Below are 23673 nucleotides of genomic sequence, written 5' to 3'. Positions count from 1 at the left end.
AGCACAGGCCCTGATTTCATCACAATCCCCCTACCTAAACAGTACTACACTAAGGGTTTCACAATGTATATCAGAAATTATAAGTTTGAGAAAACCATACAACCCCACCTTGTTTGCACCTTGACTCTCCACAGTGCCTGTTATACATTTCCAAAGGTGTATATCTCCCACGGCTGCAGTTTTACTTTGGTTTACAATATGGTTAGCTCATGTGCTAGTTAGACTAAAAGCTCTCTACAGGCAGAGACTGTTTAGTCACACTGCCCCAAACGATTTAAAGAATAAACAAATAAACTACAAACAAAAATCCAGCCTGTCTCAAGGAGACTTTTCCCCATATCCTATCTGTTAAGTGAAATCCTGCATGGGACTAGTGGCCCAACGAGCCAGTGGGAAACTCTTGACCTAGGGAACTAGTCCATCTGCCTGGGGCTGACCCCACCTCACCCCTCCATGGGCTTACCTTGAGAAAGCGCCGGTAGCCTCGCACAGCCGTCTCAGGCAGTGAGTGCGAGCGTAGGAAGCGCAGGTACAGAGGCCAAATACGAGAGTGCTGTGTGATGGGCAGTGCCCGGAGGGCACGATCGAAAGTGCGTCGGGTGTGAGTAATACGGCCCTGTTCCATCAGGAACTGACAATAATCTAGCCACAGACGTGGCATCTGGAAGCATGAGAGGCAGGGTCTCAGTTGTTGGCACTATCACATGGCCACAAAGACACCAGAAGTCCTACAGCCAAGCCAAAGTGCAGCAGGACCCAGAATCCTATCTCTCTGGGACTAAGTCTAGCTCAACCTCAAATGCAGAGGCAACAGGATTCCAACCCTCCTGCTTCATCCACCTCCATGAACTCTGAGCCCCACCTCCCCACTCATCCCCTGGCCCAGCTATCCCCATCCCCAACCTTGTGCATGAACACAAAGGCCCTCTCGTGGCAGTTGTTGACATCTTCATAGGCAGGATCAGTCACACAGCGATGCTTCACCTGTGACCGGCGTGCCTTCAGGTAGCGGTACCAGAGTTTGTAGCTGGGGAATGGGGAGAGGAGGCAGACATTAGTTGAAGCCCCACAAACCTTCACCCTGCCCCATAAGGCAACTGCTGAGAGAAGGAACCTGAGAGGGGCAACAAATACCAGCAATGGGGGATGGTCTGGGATATCAGGGAGGGTGTACTGACCCATCAGAGGATGAATAGTCAGTGATGGAACACATAACAACCACCTGGGACATGCTGGTCAGTTCTATAAGTGGACAGGTGGGGTTGGGGCTGGGGCAGGTAGAGAAGTTGAAATGGCTCCTACCTGCAAGGCAGCAGCTTCAGCGCTCGCTCATACAGCTGATTGAGCCTGGGCTTCGGGGCCCCCTGTTTGAACTCAATGTAGCGGAGCCAGCATTTGACGGAGAACTGGTTCCGCATAATTTCCTCCTCATAGGGGAGGTCTTCTTCATCCTACCAGGACAGGTAATGGGGAGAAGGAAGAACTGTCCTCAGAATCTCAACACAGCACCACCCACTCCAAACTCTAGACCCTTACCTAGATTCTGATGCCCACCCTCAGAGCCAGGTCACCAGATGCCCAGAACAGGACTCTGGTCTAGACTTAGCCCTCAGAATTCTACTACCCACAATCTGACCTAGATCATCAGACTCCTGAGTCATAGGGTTCTAGGCCAGACATAAGACTGTCATCTATACAATACTCTTTGCCTTCCAAATCACGCTACCCACTCTCTGGCCTAGATCACCAGACTCCTTAGGCTCTCTGATCTAACATCAGACCTCTCTCCTGGACAACAAGCCTTATCTCCTTAAAACATGCCTTTTCCTAGACACCAGGTCTCTGGCACTTCTTTAAGCTCCTACTAGCCAGAGTCTAGTTCAACTGTGCCCCAGAACTTGGAAGTTAGAACTTTATCTCAGAAGACAGGTACAGATCAAACACAAAGCCTTTAGACCTGGACATTGAGGAATAGAGTGAAGAAATAAAGTGAAATAAATCACATATTAGGTGACAAAACAAGCCTCAACAACTTTAAAAAGATAGAAATAACATCAAGTGTCTTTTCCAACCACAATTTCATGAAACTAGACATTAACTATAGGAAGAACACTGGAAAGCACACAAATATGTGGAGACTAAATAATATGCTACTAAACAACAAATGGATAAAAGAGGAAATCAACCTTGAGACAAATCCCTTCAATAACTGGTGCTGGGAGAACTGGACAGATACATGCAAAAAAGTGAAACTGGACCACTTTCTACACATATATGTATATTTATACATATATACACATATATGTTTTTATTTATTTGAGAGAGAGAGGAACGGAGAGGGAGAGACAGAAATATCAACTGGCTGCCTCCTGCACGCCCCCTACTGGTGATTGAATCCACAACCTAGACTGGAAATCAAACTGGTGACCTCCTGGTGCATGGGACGTTGCTCAAACAACTGAGCCACACTGGCCAGGTGAAACTGGACCACTTTCTCACACCATACACAAAAATAAACTCAAAATGGATTAAACCCTTAAATGTAAGACATGAAACCATAAAACTCCTAGAGGAAAATATAGGCAGTAAACTCCTTGACATCAGTCTTAACAATATCTTTTTGGATATGTCTCCTCAGGCAAGGGCAACAACAACAAAAATAAATGGTACTACATCAAACAAAAAGGTTTATGCACAGCAAAGGAAACCATCAACAACATAAAAACCAACATACTGAATGGGAGGAGATATTTGCAAATGATATATCCAATAATGTGTGAATATCCTTTATATACGAGAAATGCATACAACTTAACTCCAAAATACCAAACAATCCAATTAAAAAAGTGCCCTGGCCAGTCTGGCTCAGCAGTTAGAGCATCAGCCCATGGACCAAGGAGCTGCAGGTTCGATTCTAGTCAAGGGTACGTACCTTGGTTGCGGTTGTGGTTCAGACCCCAGCCCTGGTTGGTGGGGCGAGAGGCAACCAGTCGGTGTGTTTCTCTCACATTGATGTTTCTCTCTTTCTCTCTCTCTCTCCCTCCATTCCTCTCTCCCACTCTATCTGAAGATAAATGGAAAAAAATACCCTTGGTTGCCCTGGCCGGTTTGGCTCAGTGGTTAGAGAGCATCGGCCTGCGGTTGAGAGTGACCTGGGTTCGGTTCCCGCTAAGGGCACGTATCTCGGTTGCAGTTTGACCCCAGTCCTGGTTTGGCCATGTGGGTGGCAGCCACTCTATGTGTCCCTTTCGCGTCGATGTTTCTCTCTCTCTCTCTCTCACTTCCTCTCTCTCCCTCCCACTCTGTCTGAACAAAAAATGAAAAAATGTCCTCAGGTGAGGATAAAAAAATATATAGAGAGATATATATCCTTGGTTGAGGATTAAAAAAAAAATATGCAGGGGACCTGAATAGACATCTCTTTAAAGAGGACATACATCTCAAAACACCAATCACAAAGAATATATGCACCCTTATGGTCACAGCAGAGTTATTTACAATATCTCCAATCCAGAAACAGCCTAAGTGCCCATCAGTAGATGAGTGGATAAAAAATCTGGAGTAGCCTAGCTGGTGTGGTTCAGTGTATTGGTGTTGTCCCAGTCCCATGGACTGTGAGGTCCCAGTTTGATTCCCTGTCAGGGCACATGCCCAGGTTGAGGGCTTGATCCCCAGTACAGGGCTACAAGCATTCAGGAGATGGCCAATCGATGTTTCTACCTATCTCTCTAAAAAAAGAAAGCTGTGGTACATTTACACAATGTAATACTATGCAGCTGTAAAAAAAGAACTCAGTGCGGCTCAGTGGTTGAGCATCGACCTATGCACCAAGAGGTCACCGGTTCGATTCCTGGTCAGGGCACATTGCCCAGATTGTGGGCCCAATCCCCAGTGGGGGGCATGCAGGAGGTGGCCAGTTGATGTTCTCTTTCATCGATGTTTCTATCTCTCTCTCCCTCTCCCTTCCTCTCTCTCTAAAAAATCAATAAAGAACAACAAAAAAAGGACTTGGTTGCTATATGTCCCCAGGATTGGTAGAGTCGTGCGGGAGGCAACCAGTCAATGTGGTTCTATCATATTGATGTTTCTCTCTCTCTCTCCCTCCCTCCCTCCCTCCCACTCTATCTAATGATAAATGAAAAAATGTCCTCAGGTGAGGAATAATAAAAAAAAAAAAGAAGAAGAAGATCTCTTACCCTTTGAGACAGCATGGATGGACCTAGAGATTATTATGCTAAGCAAAATAAGCCAGTCAGAGAAAGACAAATATCACATGATCTCACTTATATGTGGAATCTAATAAAATAAACTGATGAACAAAATAGGTCCAGAGACATGGATGCATGGAACAGACTAACAGATCTCAGAGGGAAGATGGGGGAGCAGGAAGAAGTTAACCAAAGAATTTACATGCATGTATGCATAGCCCATAGGTACAGACAATAGTGCAGTAAAGGCCTGGGATGGAGCAGGAGTCAGGTGGAGGAGAGTGAAAGGAAGGGGGGGAAATGGGGGACATCTGTAATACTCTCAACAATAAAAATAAAATTTAAAAAAAAAAGAGCACACACAAATGGTCAACAGACATGAAAACAAGCTCAATGCCACTAATCATCAGGGGAATGCAAATCAAAATCAGAATGATGCCCTGGCTGATGTTGCAAAGTGGTTAGAGCATTGGCCTGCACACAGAAGGGGCGGGGGTTTGACTGATGTTCAAGGGCACTTACATGGGTTGCAGTTTTGATCCCTGGTTCCAGTCAGGGTACATGCTGGAAGCAACCAATTAATGTGTCTCTCTCACATCAATGTGTCTGTCTGTCTCTCTCTCTCTCTCTCTCTCTCTAACTTTGTCTCCCACCTCTTCCTTCCCTTCCACTGTCGATGGAAAAGCCCTGGCCGTTTTGATTCAGTGGTTGGAGCGTTGGCCCATGAACCAGAGATGCCCGGGTTGGGTTTCTGCTAAGGGTACATACCTCAGTTGCAGTTTGTCCCGGGCCCCAGTTGGGGTCATGTGGGTGGCAACGGGTCAATGTGTCTTTCTCACATCAATGATTCTCTCTCTCTTCCTCCCTCTTTCCCTCCACTCTATCTGAAGATAAATGAAAAAAAAAAAAAGTCAATGGAAAAATATCCTCAAGTGAGGATTAAAAAAAACCCACAATGAGATACCACCTCACTCTTGTCAGAATGACTATCATCAAAAAGTCAACAAACATGGTGAGGATATGGAGAAAAGGGAACCCCCATACACTTTTGGTGGCACTGTACAGCCAATACGGAAAATGGTATGTAGGTTCTTCAAAAAATTAAAAATAGGATTATCTTATGACTACATCTGGGTATGTATCTGAAGAAAACAAAAACACAAATTTGTAAAGATATATGCACCGGTATGCTCAGTGCAGCTTTATTTACAATAGCCAAGATATGGAAGCAATCTAGGTGTTAATTGATAGAAAAATGGATAAAGAAGATGTTATTTTTAAAAATATTATTCAGCAATAAAAGAGAATGAAATCTTGACATTTGTGACAACATGAATGGACCTAGAGGATATTATTCTAAGTGAAGTAAGTCAGAGAAAGGTAAATACTGTATAATCTCACTTATGTGTGGAATCTAAAAAAAAACAAAACATATGAATAAACAACAGAATACAGACCATAAAAATAAAGAACAAGCTGATGGTCTAATGGTGCCAAAGTGAAAAGAGGTAGGGGGATGGATTTTTTAAAAAAGGTGTATATATATCCCTAAAACAAGAAAAAAAAAGTAAATACAGTCAAGCTGCTAAATTACTAAAATCAAGTAGATTGAGACATGAGCAAACAATTCTGTTCTTTCAACCACTCTGGGAACTTGACCTTTTGAACTTTCCAGTCCTGTGTCATTGCCTGGATACATATCAGTTTCTTGTGTATCATTACCTGGACATACACTAAACCTCCAAATACCCCTCTTACTACCCTCTGAAGGACTCAGTATCCAGACCACCTGATATCCATTACCTAGATCACCTGACATGACCAGACCTCCTGCCACTGGCACCCTCCTCTAGACTACCTGGTGCCCATCATCCAGACCATCTGACTGACAACTGTTCTGGACCAATCTTATCAAGTCTTTGACTCTTCAAGATCCCATTGGCCATCGCCTGACCTGCTCCATATCAGCAGGTCTTCACTTCTAACTCCAGGGTTCTAAGCCAGACACCAAGCCTTTATCCCAGAAACTGTAACACTCTGGACCGCTACTCAGAACACCAAGTCTTTACCACAGAAACCAGAGCCCTGGCTTGGTCATTGTGCCTTTACTTCTCAATATTCAGCTATTCGAATTTCTCTCCTCTCCCACTTCCCGAGGGCTCCCATTTCCGCCCCAGGCTGGGAACGCCAGGCCCTTAACCTTCACAGCAGTCCTTTACTCAGGCCACCTGAGCTCCGGGACCAGACGTTTACTCGTGGCCAGTAAGGTCCGGACGTCACCACACGGCCTCCAGCCCGGTAGATTCCTCCCACCCCTAAGCCGACGTAGCTTTGACCTAGATACCCTGAAGCATCCAGGCTCTATGTCCCTACGCAGGCTACCCCCAGTTCCGCAACGAACTCACAAAGACAAGGTCGGGCCGCTCCTGCCGCGAGAATCGCGCCATTACCACCATTTTCTAAACTCTCCAGTTACAGGCAGAGGTCGCGTTATAATGACGTCTCCTTCTGAAGGCCCGCTCCCCGAACCAAACTCATTTCCTATTGGCTGACCCCTTTCCGCGAGTGCGGTTCGGACGCGACTATCCTTTAGGCTTCTCCAATGACCAGAAGCAGAGAGTAGGAGCCCGAAAGAGATGTAATCCTGGAGCTCCTCGGCCAATCAGCTTCAGTGGTCGAGTTCGTGGATTCCTAATAAGCTACTGTCTTTTTGGAGGGTTGACTTTGGATCGAAGCGACTTTGTTGTAGCCTCAGGGAAGCGAAATGGGGGTGAAGTTGGAGGTGTTTCGGGTCAGTGGGCACCGGAGCCTGTGGGCGGGGGCGTCTTCCTGGACCTGAGGAGGAGGCCCTGAAAAGGAGAGATTCCAAGAGAGGGCGCTCTGGGGAGAAAGATCCTGAGATTTGAGAAGGCCCTTTAGTGTTGGAAACCTAGAGAAGGGGACGCTGGATTAGGGTGGTTCTAGTAGGGAGGGTGTGAGAAAGGGCCTCCGAGAGGGGTGATAAGAGGAGGGGGCTCTAGAAATAGGGCTCCAGACTTAGAGGAAACTCTTGGGCTCAGGATAGATGGGTGGGCGTGTGTCTCAGATAGGGAGACTGCTAGACTAGGGGAGTAGACTCTGAAGAATGAGGGGTTTGGAGTGCTCCTGGGATCTGACTTTGGGGACGGGGACAATGAGGTAGACTCTCTTGTGCTCCCGGGGCCAGGGTATGTGTGTGTCCTTTGAGATGGAGTCCCCCAGACTCCGTGGGAGCTTTCAGAAACAAGGTCTCTTGGATTATGGGGACCAGACTCCCACAATCCTGGAGTACTTGGGGGGGCCAGGCGTTGCTCGGCTGTGCTACAGGATGGTCTTCCAGGCTCTGAGCAACCTGCTCATCACCTCCCCTTCCAGATGACACTCTACCTCACCTTCCCTGTGGCTATGTTCTGGATTGCCAACCAGGCTGAGTGGTTTGAGGACTGCGTCATACAGCGAAAGGTGGGCACTGGGAGACTGTTCATGGGTTCATTGCTGGAGGTGAGGGAGGGCATGGGTCACCAATGTCTGCCTTCCATGAGCTGACTTGTCCTAGGTGTGGGGATCTGGAGGCTCCTGGCTCATCTGTGACTTTTTCCCCACAGAGGGAGCTGTGGCCACCTGAGAAGGAGGACCAGGTAAAGTGACTTAGTCTTCCTTAAACTAGAGGGACAGAGGGGCCTGAGTCCCTGTGACCATGATGGTTTTGAATGAAAATATTACCCTCAGTCGTGAGCAGGGAACTGAGAGTACAGGGTCATGTGGTTTCCTTATTGTCCTCTCCCCAAACGATGAAGCTGATCCTTCTTGGACTCTGCTTATAATTGACACAGGGCTTCCAGTGTAGACACTGAATTCTAAAGCCGAGCCCTGGGGTAATAGGAGGCAAGGGTGGTGGGAGAGTGGTCTAGGCTCTGAGGTATGTCCCACTTCTTCCCCACCATTAGCTCCAAGAGCTAGAAGAATTCAAAGAAAGGATACGGAAGCAGCGGGAGGAAAAGCTCCTTCGCACTGCCCAGCAGAGCTCCTGAGACCCCCAAGTGCCTGAGTCCCACCCATGAAACAATACACACTCAGTTCTTTGTTTCTCATGGAAGTGTTTTATTGTCTACTTTTGGGAGGCACAAGTGGGGCACAAGATGGTTCATGGGGCTTGTGTCTGGGGCTGGGGACTGCTGTTCTGATGGAAGCTGAGAGCAGACAGGTCCTGAGGGGTGAGGAGGGGTTGGGGGCTGAGGGTCCCAGCTCGTTTCTTAACTTCATACTGTGGATGAAAAGAGATCAACCAGAGGGAGGAACCAAGGGCAACACCGGCCAGAGGTGACACAAACATCGGAAGAAGGGTGCAGGTGGGAACAATTGTTCCACCTCCCACCATCTGCCCCCACCCTCCTGGAACTTCTACACACCTTAGTTACTTAACACTTAGGGTAGTATTTGGGTGTGAGGTGAGGGGTCTTGGGGATCCCACTGGGGTCTTGATCAGAACCCAAGCTGTGCATGATTACATATAACATAGACACATATCGGTGTATGAGCTCTTGTGCCCTCCTCCCTGAGGATGTTTTCCCAGGAGAAGGATTTATTCTCTCAACCCTCCTGGAAGCCCTCAGTCATGGCAATAGGAGCCATGAGTTCCAGCCATGGCTCTGACATTAATGTGCCCTATGCATGACCTTGGGGCCCTCTTGGCCTTATCTGGGCCATCATTTTCCTGTCTAAAGTCAGGTATTGGATTGGCCAGGGCCTTGTGACTGGCAGGGACACAGGGCAGGCATTTCTACCAGGCAGTCATCCCCAGGAGGCAAATGATAGGTGGGGGTGGGACCCCATTCACTCCCGACTTTGGGTGGGAGGTGGGGTTAGGGGGCTCAGCATGGCTGTTCCCCCTAAGTCCCAGCAGAGCATCACCTACCTTGGGGCCCACAGACTGGAAGCCAGGCAGGACGCTAACTGTTACACGCTGGTCATCCATGCGGTGACCCTGGGTGCTGGCCAGCATGTCTATGAGACTGTCCATAGGGTCACTCTCTGTGTGAAACAGAAGCAGGTGAGGATGAACACATACACAGATTCCAGGGAACACAGCCTAGCTGGAGTCTCCATCCCACCCCTTTCCCCTACTCCTGTTCTCCAGGAAGCACACTCATCTCTCCCCTGCTATCCCTTGCCCCTAGACCCACAAGCATGTGTGTCCCCAGTTGCCTGCTCACTCTCTTAGGCAGACTCTTGCCTACAGGGCCCCCAACTTGTCCTATACCCGTACGACCTGCCCCACGTACACTGCCAGACAGTACACCCACCCTACACACCCCACTGCCCAGTCTCACGGCTCTTGGAGGTGGTGCCTGGCCCTGCCTGCAGTGAGCAGCGCTGCTCCTCCATTCGGTCACCCTGCACATGGCTCAGCAGGTTGAAGAAGTCCTCTTGGTCTGGACAGCCTGCCTGGAGACAGACACACCTGGTCCAACTGGTCCCTCAAATGAGGGACCCCTCACTAGCTTCCACCCTGACCCAGGGGTCTGCCCTCCGCTCCTTGGCTCTCACCATGGTCCTCGTCGATGCACTGCTCTGCAGAGCTGCTGTGAGTGAGACAAGACTCTCCTTCCCAATCCCAGCCCCCAGGGTCCAGCCATCAGTGCCACTGCACGTGGTGCTGCCTCAAGGGAGAGGCTGTTAGTCCTAAATTGGAGCCTGACTACAGGACACCAACCAGGAAAACATCCCAGGGGCTGACCCCAAATCTCAGCATCCCCCCAGCTCCCTGGACCATAATTGAGAGCACTGACCTCCAGGACCCTGGGGCTGTGTTAGGCACTCAGACCCTCATGCCCACCAGCACCTCCTTGGGCAGCAAACTGGGTCAGGGATCCCAAGAGACTGAATCACTAATTAGATGCCCTACAAACTAGTTAGTCTTGTCATTCACCGCTCTTGAGAAGTTGGGGGTATGTGGAGATGGAACCTGCTTACCTTGACATAGGGAGCTAAACCCCCATTTACCTTCTCTTCCTGCTCCATCTTTGTTCCTGCTTCCTGGGCCCTATCCACTTCTCTGCTGGCCTCTGGCCCAGCCCCATGCCAGAGAAGGCTTTTTAAAACAGACGTGGGGTCAGAGGATACCCAGCCTCAAATCCCTGGCTCACACCCCATCTGCTCCCACACAAGCTTAAGCTCCATAAAGATGATCCAGATAATTGTTTTTGCTGTGCAGTGCTTGGGTTGCTGTGGGGGTAGGAAGCCAGGTGACCTGGGTTGGGACCTTGCTGACCTAGCATAACTCACTATGCCCCAAGAACTCTCAGGTGGGGTGCAGCAACAGGCCAAAGCAATGTCCCCACAGTGGGAAGTAGGGGCTGTCTGGGCCCCACTGGGAAAGAACAGGACAACAGGGCAGTTCAGGTGGGGTTTGCAGACCACCAGTGGGAAGCAGTGCAGGTGGTCTCACCCAACCTGAAGGCAGTTGCCATCTGCAGGTAGTAGGGGAAGTTGGACCTGAAGACCCCTGAGGCACCACCAGCCAGCCTAATTCCATCTGTCTCAGAATAGCCTCTACCCCTACTCACTGTCCCTGGGTCTGATTGCCTCCCATTGGCCCCAAGGCAAGGTTTGGGAACTCCTGTCTCCCTGACACCATTACCAAGTTCAACTGTCTCCTCTGATTTGTACCCCAGCACTGCCAGCAGGAAAGCCCTGCCCCTAATCCCACACATCCCCCAGCCGCTATTGCTCTTAGTGCCCTGGGAGAAGATGTCCCTGGGAGGATTCCACCCACATCCCATCCTCTTCCCAAGATGCCTTTTAGAAACCAGTTAAAGTTTTTTCCTGGAATGAATGGCCACATTGTCACCCCTATCTGAGTGCAAAGCGTGGTCATCCTCCCCGGGCGGCCCTTCCCTATCCACAGTCACACCCTCTCCACGGCCTCAAGTCCTTGATGCCAATGCAATGTCCTGTTCCACCAAGGAGGTATTAATTTCCTAGGGCTGCCTTAGTGTCTCGCACACTGAGTAGCTTAGAACAACAGACATTTATTGTCACATAATTCTGGAGGCCCAAAGTCTGAAATTGTGTTGGTAGGGCCATGCTCTTGAAGCCTATAGGGGAGGATCCTTCCTTGCCTTTCCTGGCTTCTAGTGGTTGCTGGCAGACTGTGGTGTTCCTTGGCTTGTAGCTAATGCACTCCAATCTCAGTCTCTGTGATCATATGACATTTCCTATGTGTCCTTGTCTTCACATGGCTATCATAAGACATGGACACCAGTCATTGTATTAGGGACCCACCCTACTGCAGTATGATCTTATCTTAACTCATCTGCAATGATCCTATTTCCAAATAAGGTCACCTTCTGAAGTCCTGGGGGTGGACAGGAGTCCAATTCAGCCCATAATAGCTGAAAAGCCTGGTCATCCTCACTGAATATAGTGTTGGGTGGCAGGTCCCACAGACTCTTACCCCCAGGGGACACCCTGTGAAGCTAGAGGTGATCCCAGCTTCCTCTAGGTCTCCCAGCTCCTGCCTTGGCCCCTGCAACTTGTCCTCCCCCACCTCAGAAGTTACAGGGGTCCCCTCCTTTCTATTCTCAGAGCTCTTCCTTGGTTCTCATTGTCCTCAGGAGAAAATTCAAACACCTGTGAGTAATGGGGACATTCTAGAATGGACTGATAATGGCTGCAAGACTCTGAATATGCTAAAAGCTATTGAATTGTACTAATATATGAATTATATCTCTAACACTGTTAAAAGGAAGGAAAGGAGTGAAGGGGAGGGGGAGGAGGGGAGGAAGGAAAGAAAAAAAAAAGAAGGAAGGAAAAAAAAGAAAGAACAAAGAAAGCAAGGAAGGGAAAGGAAAGGTGAAAAAATTCAAATCCCTGTCTGGGGTGGCCAGCCCTCCTGGTTTTCCTGGAACTGTTCCAGTTTTATCTGGGTCCTGCATCCCAGGAACCTCTCAATCCCAGGCAGATCAGGCTGTGTCAGTCCTACCTTGTCCCACAGAAGTCTGGCCTCTGCAGTTCCTTCAACCTCACCTCCTGCCATACGCCCTTCCCCAGCACCACCTGCTTTTCTGTGCCTGGATCACTGCATGGCTGCTGCTTGATGTCATTTAGGGTTAAGTCTAAAGGCCACCCTCTCAAGGGGTCCTATGGTTGCAATTCTGTGAAAGGACCTCATTTCCACCCACAACAGTACCATCCCCAATAAAGCACCCTCAACATGGCATTTGCTACCATATCACTATTTCCTTTAGGGCAGATTGATTCTTTTTTATCACCTCCCTCCCAAACTCAACTATAAGTCCCATGTGGCAGACCTTCTGTTGTCTGTCCTATGTAAATGGCAAAGGGCCTGGTACCTGGTCAACTCTAAACGAAGGAACCAGTTCAGGATTCTGCCTTCACACACGTGCATCCCACTTTAAATCCGAGACCTCATTCATATGGGTGCTGCTGGTCTGTGCCCTGAGACAATATGTCAGCTTTTTGCAGGCACAGAGCAGGAGCAGGCCCTGAAATTTCTAATCAAGTGTGAATTGTGTGTGAGTGTGTCAGCAGTTGAGCATGCTGTTCAACCCACATGTATATCAGTCTACGAATGTGATTGTTGCCTGTGAAGGTGTGTATGCAACCAGTGAGCAAAAGGCTCTAAGGAGCATTCCTCCTAGGACTTTTTTTTTACTTTTTATTTTTAATCCTCACCTGAGGATTTTTTATTGATTTTAGAGAGAAAGGAAGAGAGAGAGCTCACGTGCTTGAGTGTGGCATTGGGGTGGGCCCCTCTAGCAACTTGGTGTGGGTCTGTTTGTGCACATAACACTTCACTCAGTCAGGACCTCACTTCTTTCTGAGAACCCACTGCGGGTAGGGGCGGGGCCAGGCTGACACGCGAGGCCACGCCCTCACCTTGGACAGACCCGGAAGCGGCGGCGGAGCCCCTAGGGGAAGATGGCGCCCTCGGGGCTGAAGGCAGTGGTGGGGGAAAGTGAGTGTCGCCCTGGGCTGGGGTCTTGCGTCCCCTGGGTGGTGGGGGTCAGGGGTGCACAGACTCTGGGACTCCGGCAACAGGAAGTTTGGGGGTTAGGCTGGGCGTCGAACACCTGATCCTTGAGGGGGCGGGCGGGAACTTGGTTCCAGGTGGACATCTTAGCTCTCCCAGGCCGGAGCTGAACAAAGTTGGAAGACTGGACTCCTGGGAACCAAGGGGTGGCGCAGAGCACAGCTGGATACCCAGACTCCCGGGTCTCTGAGCCAGGCAAAGCCCTGGAGGCTGGATTCTTGGGGCCCAATGCTGTGGACTGGGGTCGGGCTGGGTGCTCTTATCAGCGACCCCAGATGCTGTGAGTGTTCAGGGGGTGGGGCCCAGGCCCTTGTTCCGGTCCACGGATGGGGGACGCCTTATGCCTTACGCTTTGAGCCCCATGCAACGTGAGGACCCTTGCGTTCAGGCCTTGTTGATCGGGTTCTCCAGGGAGGGGTGAAGATCGCCCCCTTCCTGAAAATTGGGTAGTTCAGGCCTCAGCTGCTTCTTCCGCCCTGGTCTTGATAACAGTAATGACACTCTGGTGGGGCGGGGCCATCCCTTCTCTTCTCCCTCTTGGCTGGGCAGGGCAGACAAACCCCCAACTGAAAAAGGTGTCTCCTTCATAGTGGTTAACAAGGAGACCGGAAAACCACTGATTTTATTTTACAGATGAGGAAACTGAGGCTGGAGGTTGGGTGACGGAATGATCAGAGCCAGGCACATTTTAAAGCAGGGAACCAGGGAGGGAGGGGTCCTGCATTCTAGTTGGGTGGAAACTGATGGAGGTGGAGCGGGAGCTCTGGCCAAAACCTCCCCACCAGAACTTGAGATAACCAATAGTGAAGGCAGGAAGACGTGTATGCAAGCCCTGACTTTCCAATTATTGTTCATCCAGAGTGTATCCAGGACTACCCATATACCAGATTGTGGGCCACTTAGGCACTCAGGGTGCTTAGTCTAGTCACTTGCCCTCTTTGAACTTCAGCTCCCCTATTTATAACTTGGGAGTGACACTGGGAGCTGTCACAGAGTGGGAGGAAGGGGTAAACAGGAGGAGTTAAGATGGAAGTCCAGTGTGGGATCCAGAAGGTTTAGGGGTGGGGAGGGCAGAGGAGCCAGCATCCTAAGCCCACTCTCCCCTACAGAAATTTTGAGCGGAGTCATTCGGAGCGTCAAAAAGGATGGCGAGTGGAAGGTAGGAGAAAAGCAGAATGCTTTGTCCAAACCCATGTGGGAGCCCTGAACGCAAGACCTTCTCACACTCCCTGAGGAGTCTGGATGGGTCTGGGATGGGATGAGGGTGGGGTTTTGGGTCCTCCCATCTAGCCAGCTATTAAAGTGGACAGTCCTGCTCACCACCCCAGCCCCACCTCTGGGACAGCTTCAGTCTCTCTTGCCCACTTGTCTGTCCATTGGTCCATCTGTCCATCCATCTGGACAGGTGCTCATCATGGACCATACAAGCATGCGCATTTTGTCTTCCTGCTGCAAGATGTCAGACATCCTGGCTGAGGGCATCACCAGTGAGTGGACATCCCCACCCCATGCTCCCCAGATGGGACCCGAGTGTGGGAGCCCATGATGGGCAGACCCCCACATAGGACTCATGGCTGTGGTCCCTGAGGGGCAGCCTCCCCAACAGTGCAACCCCTGTGTGTGGAACCCTGTGTAGAACCCTCAGGGTAAACTCAGTGTAGGACCCCCAGAATGCATAGCCCCTGGGGTGTGACTGTGTGACCTAGAATGTGCAGAACACTGCCAATGTCTAACACTTGCCATGTGACCCAGTCTCAGTGCTACCATGTGTCCCTTCCTCTGTTCCTACTAGTTGTTGAGGACATCAACAAGCGGAGGGAGCCCATCCCTAGCCTGGAGGCCATTTATTTGTTAAGCCCCACGGAGAAGGTACCTATGTGAGCAAGTGTGTGAGTGTGCATGAGTACATGCCTCTGCATGTCTGCATGTGTATGGGGGCACAGACAGTGGCTGAGGGGCTGGGGCAGAGGATGGATGGGTCAGGGGGTGCAGGGACATGCCTAGAGAGTGATCCACATTCCCCAGTCTGTGCAGGCCCTGATTGCAGACTTCCGGGGGACCCCGACCTTTACCTATAAAGCAGCACACGTCTTCTTCACAGACAGTGAGTGAGGATAACCTGAGGAGAGTGGAGGAGTAGGGGTTGAGGCTGGGGGTGTGGGGGTGGCTCTGCTCTAATGTCCCCTCTTGCCCACCCTAGCCTGCCCTGAGCCTCTGTTCAGTGAGCTGGGCCGCTCCCGTCTGGCAAAGGTGGTGAAGACGCTGAAAGAGATCCATCTTGCCTTCCTCCCCTATGAGGCCCAGGTATAGCCCAGCCTAGTCCTGGGCAGGTTGTGGGGGCTCTGTGACCAAACAATCCAGGTTTCCTCAGAAACAACCTCTGAGACAAGTAAAGGGGACAATGTATCAGAAAGGAAAGGAACCAACATGGAATGAATGAGCTCTTAGCACTGTGGGCACTGGGGCTGCGTCCCACTGGGGAACTACAAGGGGCAGCATAGAGCAGCCTCTGAGGTGTCCTGCCTGAAGGTGGGGGAACTAGGGTATTTCTCCACCTCCTCTTCCAGACATGGGTTGAAGGTGCCTCATCTGCCTTCTGAATGGAAAAGTGGGCTCCAGGGTAGGCCCAAGGGAGCAGTAGGTGCTGGTGGCTGGTGTTGAGCAGATGCACACCTATAGTGGAGATGCTGGCACTTGTGTCCTTGCAGGTGTTCTCCCTGGATGCCCCTCACAGTACCTACAACCTCTACTGCCCCTTCCGGGCAGGTGAGCGGGCACGGCAGCTTGAGGCACTGGCCCAGCAGATCGCCACACTTTGCGCCACACTGCAGGAGTACCCAGCCATCCGCTACCACAAGTGGGGACTTCACCTTGATGCTGCCCCCTTACCTTGACCCCATCCTTCATCCCACCTTTTACTTCTTTTAGGACCCTAGCCCTGGCCCTCATCCTGTTACCTGACTGCTATCTCTAATCCCATCCTTGAACCCCAGTCTGTGCTTGGCCCTCCCCAACCCTGTACCCTGAAGCTCCATGTCTGCCCTTCCTACCCCAGGGGCCCAGAGGATACAGCCCAGCTGGCCCATACAGTCCTGGCCAAGCTGAATGCCTTCAAGGCAGACACTCCCAGTCTGGGTGAGGTAAGGGAGTGTGTTGGGGAGGTGGGACGAGGTCCCAGCCAGGGTCAGGGTTAATGTCCTCATCCCTGCTCACCCCTCACCACCTCCAGGGCCCTGAGAAAACCCGATCACAGCTGCTGATTATGGATCGGGCAGCCGACCCCGTGTCCCCACTGCTGCATGAGCTCACGTTCCAGGCCATGGCCTATGACCTGCTGGACATTGAACAGGACACGTACAGGTAGGTGGAGCCTGGAAACCCCTTCCCCCATCACAACTGACCTGGGTCCCTGACCCTCAGCTAGTACCCCTGACCTTCATGTCTCCCCCCTCCTGCAGGTATGAGACCACTGGGCTGAGTGAGGCCTGTGAGAAGGCTGTGCTGCTGGATGAGGATGATGACTTGTGGGTAGAGCTTCGGCACATGCACATCGCAGATGTATCCAAGTACGTGCGTGTTGGGGGAGACGCAGCGGGGGTGTGCATACTTCTGCACAGTGGTCCCACCTGTATCCCTATCACCAACATTACCACCCTTTCCCCATTGTGAGCCTGGTACAGGGCTTTCTACCTTTGATGAGCACACCCCCTTCTACAAGCCACACCCCTCAGCCAGCTCTCCAGTGTGTCCCCATTGTGGGCTTGCACATGGCTTGATGCAGGGACATGCTTCCCCTGGCTCCCATGCCACCCCCAAGCCATACAACCCCCACACTGCCCTCAAACTTCATTCTTGGCACCTGCCCCCAACCTCACCCCTACCCACCCTTATGGCCAGGAAGGTCACGGAGCTTCTGAAGACATTCTGTGAGAGCAAGAGACTGACTACGGACAAGGTACTAGGCAGCCTGCATCAGGATGGGTGGCTTGAGAGGAAAGCCCCCTTCCTCACAGAGTGGGGGTGGAGCCTCAGTCTGAATCCCAAGCCTGGAGTGGGGATTTCACCCCTACCCTGTCCTTAGGCCAACATCAAAGACCTGTCCCACATCCTGAAAAAGATGCCACAGTACCAGAAGGAGCTGAACAAGGTGAGCACAGACCAGGAACCTGCTGCCCCCCAATACCTGACACCCTATCTCCCCTTGAGTCAGTCTTTGTTACCCCTGACTCCCACCCCTACCCTGCAGTATTCTACGCACCTGCATTTAGCTGACGACTGCATGAAGCGCTTCAAGGGGTCCGTGGAGAAGCTGTGCAGTGTGGAGCAGGTGGGAGTAGCTGAGGGGACTGGCAGGACAGGGTGTGGCCTGTGTGAAGGGAGGGGCTTGTTGGTAGACAGTGGTAGAACCCTCAGAGATCAGGTACTAGGATGAAGCGGGCCCCAAAGGTCTTACAAGGACTCTGGGGATGTTCCTGCCCTGCCTCTCCCAGGTGGCTGACAGGATAGCTGACCTTCAATCCCCACAGGACTTGGCCATGGGCTCCGACGCAGAGGGTGAGAAGATAAAGGATGCCATGAAGCTGATAGTGCCAGTGCTGCTGGATGCAGCAGTACCTGCCTATGACAAGATCCGGGTCTTACTGCTCTACATTCTTCTACGGAATGGTAGGTCAGGGGAAATGAGGTCTTGGGATACTGTGATTCATCAGGATCTCCAGTGATCCTGGGAATCTCTCAACGCCACAGGTCCCCTGTCCTTAAGATGTCCCCACTGACCAGGCACACCAAACCTCACAGATACCCCTTTGGATCCTGAAACTCACTCCCCTCTATTGACCTGGGGAACCCCTCATTGACACGAAAGCTCTATTAACATGGAAAACCCCCAAAATCTAATACTTCAAACTTGGCCCCTCAACTAATTCCAGCAGACCCTAGTCTACCCACTCAAGACTTCATCCCCACCCAGAATTCTAACATCAAGACTCTCCCTTGCACCAGCCCTGGTGGCTTCCTTGGGCCTGAGGACCTCCCCACTTCGGGTCCTGGGATCTCCTCACACCACCCCTAACCCAGGAAGCCAATGGCCACCTTTCGTCCCCCAGCCCTCCCAGAGCCTACCCACCATGAGAATCTCACCCATGTAAGCTCTCCCTTCCCCCTCTGCCAGGTGTAAGTGAGGAGAACCTGGCCAAGCTGATCCAGCACGCCAATGTGCAGGCCCACAGCAGCCTCATCCGGAATCTGGAGCAATTGGGGGCCACTGTCACCAACCTTGGGGTATGCTGGGGTCAGAGTCTGGGTGGAACGCAAATGTAGGCTTGTGAGGGGGCAGTGCCTATGGAGAGGGCATTGAATCAGGGCCTAGGCCCTGAGAGGTGGAGGGCACATCACAAGGCTGGGGTCCACAGGGTATAGTGTGGTTTTGTTGGGGGTCAGAGAATAGTGTGCAGTGATTGGTCTGGGGACCAGGGAGCACCAGAACTATCCCCAACTCTTGGTCACACATCAAGCAGGGAGTGAGATGTAGTCAGAGCCCAGGTCCTGGTGGTGGTATAGCATGGGATATGTGGTCTGAGTCCCCTGGGGTAGATAGCATGTTGCTAGCACTGGGGTGAGAACCTACAGTTGACCCTGGGCTCCTGGACATCTCAGAGTACCCTTCTACACACAGCGCATGTGCGTGTGTGTGTACACACACACACACCCGCCCCCTCCCCCGCCCCCCGGCTTCCTCTGTTCAGCTTTGTACTTAGCCTCTCCCATCTCTCTCTGGCCCTACACATCCTACACACCCCTGGATGGTGCCTCTCTCATATTTCCCATTTCTCTCCTGGTCCCTTATCTCCATTTCCCACCTCTCATTCCCCTGTTTCTCTATGTCCTCCCATCTCTGTCCCCATTTTTTTCTTTGTCCTCCTCTTTCTTTTTGATCCCTCTTTTTGTCTCATTGCTTCTGCATTTCTTCCTCTCTCTCTGAATCTCTCATTCTCTCTCTCTCTAGATCTCTGTTCCATACTTCCATCTTTTTCTGCAACTCCTCAAGCAGTAGGAGCCCTTAGCCCCATCTATGACCTGCCTCCTCCTCAATTCCCCCACCAGCCTGCCATATTCTGCTTGTAGGGCCCTGGGACCTCCAGCCGGCTGGAGCGGAGAGAGCGCTTGGAGCCCACCTATCAGCTGTCCCGCTGGACCCCAGTCATCAAGGATGTGATGGAGGTACTACGGGTAGGGTGGGCACTGGGAGGGTAGGGGCTGGGGCCTGACCTCTCCTGCCCCTGCCAAGTCCTGCCCTGATCCAGTCATCGGCTCAGCCCCCTTCATGCTCATGGGGCTAAGCCTCGAGGCTTAATGGAAAATCCCTTATTACATGCATCCTCTAGTATCTAGTCTGCTCTGCCAGGGGGGCATCCCAACCTGCACCCAAGGAATTGGGACAGCAGACAGGCCCTCAAGGGTTGTCCCATTTTCTCTCCACCCACCAGTTCCCTCCTCTGACCTCCTTTCCCCCTCTAGTCTCTTTCCCTGTCCCTGGGAAAGCCCCCCTGTCCCCTTTTGCCTTCCCCCACCAGCCCCTGCTCATCCTAGGCACTAAGAGCAGCAAAAACAAAAAGGACTAGGTTAGGGGCCCAGCTTCCTGGCTTCCTGTGTGCTGTCCCTGAAAATTCCTGGCACTTCCACCTGCTTAGGAGTCCAGTGACCTCGGCTTCTCCAAGGACCATGGATACCTGGATTTCTAGGTCTCTGAGGAGATGGGGGTCTGGACTCCTGAGTCCCAGGGGGCTGGGAGTCCATAATCCTGGGTCCCCAAGGGGCTGAGGGTCCAGACTTCTACCTCCCGAGGAGATAGAGATGCAGATGGTGGCTCCTGTCTACCAGGATCTTGGCTTCTAAAACACCCAGTGAGGGGTATCCAGAGCCTGGGCCCCATCACCTGAAGCTTCTCCCCTAAGCCTTCCTTTCTGGCCCCCAGGATGCTGTCGAGGACCGGCTGGACCGCAAGCTATGGCCTTTTGTGTCTGACCCTACCCCCATGCCAAGCTCCCAGGCTGCAGTCAGGTGAAGCCCTATTGGTGCCCAGGCCTGTGTTAGGTGAGGGGTGTATAAGGGGTTTCCTGCCCAGACTGACCTCTACCCGCCTCTCCCCTCTTCCACCTGCACAGTGCCCGCTTCGGCCACTGGCACAAGAACAAGGCTGGTGTGGAGGCACGTGTGGGGCCCCGGCTCATCATCTACGTTGTGGGTGGGGTGGCCATGTCAGAGATGAGGGCCGCCTATGAAGTGACCAGGGCCACCGAAGGCAAGTGGGAGGTGTTAATTGGTGAGTAGCCAGGACTGGATTCCCTGGGCTGGGGCTGGGAGCTGGACTCCCCCATGCCTGGGTCCCTCAGAGGCTGGGGCTGGACTTCTAGGTGCTTTAGAAGGGTGGGCCTAACAACTATATTCCTGGGTTCTTAACCTGTTAACCAGGGAATTCCTGGGGAATTCCCTTTTCACTGTATGCAACGTTTGACGTATTTATACGTCCTGCTCGGTTAACAGGTTAAAGCCTGGGGCTTCTGCAGGGCTAGCACCTGAGAGCCCTGGATAAGGAGAGGTGATTGGACACCTGGGTTTTATTTATGTTCGTCACCTGGGGTCTGGATCCCTGTCTTTATATGGAGTGCTCAGAGTCAAGGCCTGGTCTCCTAAGGACTCTGACTAGCAATCCCATCTTCCCAACCTTCCCTTCCTGGTCAGGCTCTTCACATATCCTCACTCCAACCCGCTTCCTGGATGACCTCAAGACACTGGACCAGAAGTTAGAGGACATTTCTTTGCCTTGACCCTCCCACCCCACTCCGACTTGCACTCCCCCCTTTCCAGAAAAATAAATGCCTCTCTTCTGTCTGGGGCCAGCACCCACCTTGCTTTCTTTCCCAGGGAACTATAGTGTGCCAGCTTGCCATGGGTCCCTTTCCCTGGTATGTGCCTCTAGCCCCATCACACCCTATTTTCTGCCAGAGGACATCTGATGCCCAAGTGGAGATTAAAAACTTGGGCTCTGGTTTGAGTATTATCTCCAAGACTAGTTGTTAGGTCTTGGCCAATGTGCTGGGTTCCTGGAACTTCCAAAAAATGGGGTTGGTAATAGCCACTGCTTTGCTGAGGAAATAAGAAATGGTGGCAAAAAACTGATGGGTGACAGTTGAGGTTCCTCCATTGTTACTGGAGTTACCTTGACTGCACCAATGGGATTGCTAATAGTATCACTGACAAACAGAATTGGCCCTGTATGCTCTCTTCCAAGCCCTAGGAGCTATCCTGACAGCTGTAGCCCCACAAGGTGGGGGTCTTCTCCAGCTCCTGGGCTTAGACTCTGCATTTGTGTGAGGACTAGCACACAGCAAATCATGCCTGATTCCCACCCCCAGCAAGTTAGAACTCTCCCTGCTCATCCTCCTCCTCACCCCTAGGGTGTTCCCAGGGGCTCCTAACTGCAGAACTTATCAGAGCTTTTACTAGATGTATGAGTTTTCCACATTCCCAGTGACTCAAACAACAGAAATTTATTTTCTCACGATTCTGGAGGCTGAAAGTACAAGATGAAGGTGTCAGCAAGGTTGGCTTCTGAGGCCTCTCTCCTTGGCTCATAGACAGCTGTCTTCTTACTGTGTCCTTACATAGTCTCCCCTCTGTGCATGTCTCTGTCCTAATATTTTTTTTTAAATCCTCACCCAAGGATACTTTTCCATTTATCTTCAGATAAGAGTGGGAGGGAGAGAGAGAGAGAAACATTGATGTGAGAGAGACACATTGGTTGGTTGCCTCCTGCACGACCCTAACCAGGGCTGGGGACCGAACTGCAACTGAGGTATGTGCCCTTTACCGGAATCGAACCCACAACTCTTTGGTCCATAGACTGACATTGTAACTGCTGAGCCAAATCGGCCAGGGCTGTCCTAATCTCTTTTTTCTTTATTGATTTTAGAGAGACAGAAGAAGGGAGAGGGAGAGAGATAGAAACATCGATGAGAGAGAACGTCGATTGACTGCCTCCTTCATGCATCCACTGGGGATCAGGTCCATAACCTGGGCATGAGCCCTGATTGGACATCGAACCAGTGACTTCTTGGTGCATGGGTCGATGCTCAACCATTGAGCCACACCAGCTGGGCTGCCCTAATCTCTTAAAAGGACACTAGCCATTTCAAATTAGGGCCCACCCTAATGACCTCATTTTAACTTGCCTATCTAGAGGTCCTTTCTTTAAACAGTTACATTCTGAGGTACTGAAGGTTAGAACTTCAACATATGAACTTTAGGGGGACACAGTTCAGCCCAGAACACTTGGCTAAAATGAGTGTGAATCCAGTAGCACTAGTAAGACAGATGAGGACACTTGTCTCTGGGGTACAAATGCACAGCCAGGCAGACAGTAGAAGCAGAGGGTCTGTGAGAGGCCAGAGGACACCCTAATCAACCTGATCTAGGGCATTCAGGAAAGGTTTTCTCCAGGAGGTGGAGTTTGAGCTGAGAATGAAGATGAATCAGGGAAGGGAGGAGAGGGCATAGTGGAGGCAAACACAGGACAGTAGAATGAAGCCAGAGGGATGGTACTAAGGGACCACAAAATCTGAGAGCCACACAGGGTCTGGCAAAGAGTGGTGAGAATCCCAGTGCTTGGACAGGAGACCCTGGGTGGGTGGATAAGCTAGGTATAGCCCCCCCCCCCACACACACACACACAGAGTGCTTATTTCCTTCTGATCATCTATTGGAATGTAGCCTATACGAGACTGGGACCAGGAGTATGTGGGCTAAGACAGGACACCCAGGACGCTACCTTCCCGCTGGCTAAGGACTTGGCCCTGATTTTGAGGCCAACTATTCTTTTGAGAATTAATGGAAATCCTGGAAGAATTGCATACAGAGTTCACAGATGGGGCCTTGAAGAAGCACAAAAGTGATTCAGCAATTCTAGGATTTATCTGAGATTTTGACCAGGGCAGAAGATGGGTGTACAAAGTTGTCACCTGGTGGGGGTGTGTGTGTGAGAAAGTGGGTTCATGCAAACCTTGAGATGGCTCTCCTTGGATGCCCAGCTTCCTGAGAGGCTTCGCCAGGAAGCAATTTAACAGGCAGGAGACTGAGTGATGGGGAGACAAACCCATCCCCTGGGGAGGTTTTCCTCCAGGACCTGCTTGTGTAGGTAAGTACTGTGAGCACCAAGGGGCGCTGTGGCTCAACTTTCCAGTTTCTTTGCTCTTTTTCATCTGTAACTAGGGTGACTAATTAGAAATGTCTGATAAGAAGGTCAAGGGTTACTCAGTAGTTAAGCCTCAACAAAACTCTGTTGTATAAGCTACCTTAACCTTTGCCCTTTATATATACCCAGTTGATATGTCTCCA

General features: G+C 51.3%; 4 protein-coding genes across 14 annotated transcripts in view; 2 read left to right on the top strand and 2 right to left on the bottom strand.

The window, feature by feature from the left end:
* Positions 1–6709, bottom strand: part of XAB2 (XPA binding protein 2) — a 30202-nt gene extending 23493 nt beyond the window's left edge. For 4 of the 5 annotated variants that reach the window (XR_004962014.1, XM_036281775.1, XM_036281777.1 and 1 more), the window contains exons 1-4: positions 6614–6709; positions 1303–1451; positions 904–1027; positions 464–661 (exon numbers count right to left, since the gene is read on the bottom strand). Coding sequence is in view for 4 of the 5 variants with exons in the window: in XM_036281775.1 (XP_036137668.1) it covers positions 464–661; positions 904–1027; positions 1303–1451; positions 6614–6664 (522 nt within the window). In the remaining variant the exon portion in view is untranslated. The remainder of the gene's footprint in view (positions 1–463; positions 662–903; positions 1028–1302; positions 1452–6613) is intronic. The other variant, XM_036281776.1, reaches the window with a different exon arrangement.
* A 137-nt stretch (positions 6710–6846) lies between these two features.
* LOC118643607 (protein PET100 homolog, mitochondrial) lies at positions 6847–8296 on the top strand. Its single transcript, XM_036281773.1, has 4 exons — positions 6847–6999; positions 7602–7688; positions 7832–7864; positions 8174–8296. Exons 1-4 carry the CDS (start codon positions 6973–6975, stop codon positions 8255–8257), a joined length of 231 nt encoding a protein of 76 aa, XP_036137666.1. The 5' UTR covers positions 6847–6972; the 3' UTR covers positions 8258–8296.
* A 34-nt stretch (positions 8297–8330) lies between these two features.
* PCP2 (Purkinje cell protein 2) lies at positions 8331–10278 on the bottom strand. 3 transcript variants are annotated; one of them, XM_036281771.1, is made up of 4 exons: positions 10230–10278; positions 9557–9671; positions 9142–9257; positions 8331–8490 (listed from the first exon to the last, which is right to left on the bottom strand). In XM_036281771.1, exons 1-4 carry the CDS (start codon positions 10245–10247, stop codon positions 8371–8373), a joined length of 369 nt encoding a protein of 122 aa, XP_036137664.1. In that variant the 5' UTR covers positions 10248–10278; the 3' UTR covers positions 8331–8370. The 3 variants fall into 3 exon arrangements, with proteins under 3 accessions (XP_036137664.1, XP_036137663.1, XP_036137665.1); XM_036281770.1 differs by having other exon boundaries at positions 10200–10252; XM_036281772.1 differs by lacking the exon at positions 10230–10278 and adding an exon at positions 9774–9829.
* Positions 10279–13119: 2841 nt separating this feature from the next.
* Positions 13120–21197, top strand: STXBP2 (syntaxin binding protein 2). 5 transcript variants are annotated; one of them, XM_036281765.1, is made up of 19 exons: positions 13120–13206; positions 14391–14440; positions 14687–14768; positions 15074–15150; positions 15307–15385; positions 15482–15585; positions 15990–16138; positions 16337–16421; positions 16511–16641; positions 16740–16847; positions 17179–17236; positions 17363–17428; positions 17528–17608; positions 17808–17946; positions 18452–18561; positions 19405–19500; positions 20255–20340; positions 20445–20602; positions 21022–21196. In XM_036281765.1, the coding sequence occupies exons 1-19, from the start codon at positions 13170–13172 to the stop codon at positions 21105–21107; spliced, it is 1782 nt and encodes a 593-aa protein (XP_036137658.1). In that variant the 5' UTR covers positions 13120–13169; the 3' UTR covers positions 21108–21196. The 5 variants fall into 5 exon arrangements, with proteins under 5 accessions (XP_036137658.1, XP_036137662.1, XP_036137659.1 ...); XM_036281769.1 differs by lacking the exons at positions 15074–15150; positions 15307–15385; XM_036281766.1 differs by lacking the exons at positions 13120–13206; positions 14391–14440; positions 17528–17608 and having other exon boundaries at positions 14447–14768; positions 21022–21197.
* Positions 21198–23673: the final 2476 nt, after the last annotated feature.

The sequence above is a fragment of the Molossus molossus genome, unplaced genomic scaffold (assembly GCF_014108415.1).
Source record: "Molossus molossus isolate mMolMol1 unplaced genomic scaffold, mMolMol1.p scaffold_m16_p_4, whole genome shotgun sequence".
Taxonomy (NCBI): domain Eukaryota; kingdom Metazoa; phylum Chordata; class Mammalia; order Chiroptera; family Molossidae; genus Molossus; species Molossus molossus.
The sequence above is the reverse complement of the archived record's forward strand: the minus strand, read 5'-3'. Positions and strand labels throughout refer to the sequence as shown.

Bases quoted from the DNA above. Each gene is read 5' to 3' on its own strand.
- LOC118643607 (XM_036281773.1), top strand. From the start codon at position 6,973: ATGGGGGTGAAGTTGGAGGTGTTTCGG. The intron at 7,689-7,831 runs GTGGGCACTGGG...TTTTCCCCACAG, and splicing joins ACTGCGTCATACAGCGAAAG to AGGGAGCTGTGGCCACCTGA. The intron at 7,865-8,173 runs GTAAAGTGACTT...CCCCACCATTAG, and splicing joins CACCTGAGAAGGAGGACCAG to CTCCAAGAGCTAGAAGAATT.
- STXBP2 (XM_036281765.1), top strand. From the start codon at position 13,170: ATGGCGCCCTCGGGGCTGAAGGCAGTGGTGGGGGAAA. The intron at 16,139-16,336 runs GTGGGGACTTCA...TTCCTACCCCAG, and splicing joins CCAGCCATCCGCTACCACAA to GGGCCCAGAGGATACAGCCC. The intron at 20,341-20,444 runs GTGAAGCCCTAT...CCACCTGCACAG, and splicing joins AGCTCCCAGGCTGCAGTCAG to TGCCCGCTTCGGCCACTGGC.
- PCP2 (XM_036281770.1), bottom strand. From the start codon at position 10,247: ATGGAGCAGGAAGAGAAGGTAAATGGGGGTTTAGCTCCCTATGTCAAG. The intron at 9,672-10,199 runs GTAAGCAGGTTC...GTCTGTCTCCAG, and splicing joins GTTTAGCTCCCTATGTCAAG to GCAGGCTGTCCAGACCAAGA. The intron at 9,258-9,556 runs GTGAGACTGGGC...TGTTTCACACAG, and splicing joins AGGCACCACCTCCAAGAGCC to AGAGTGACCCTATGGACAGT.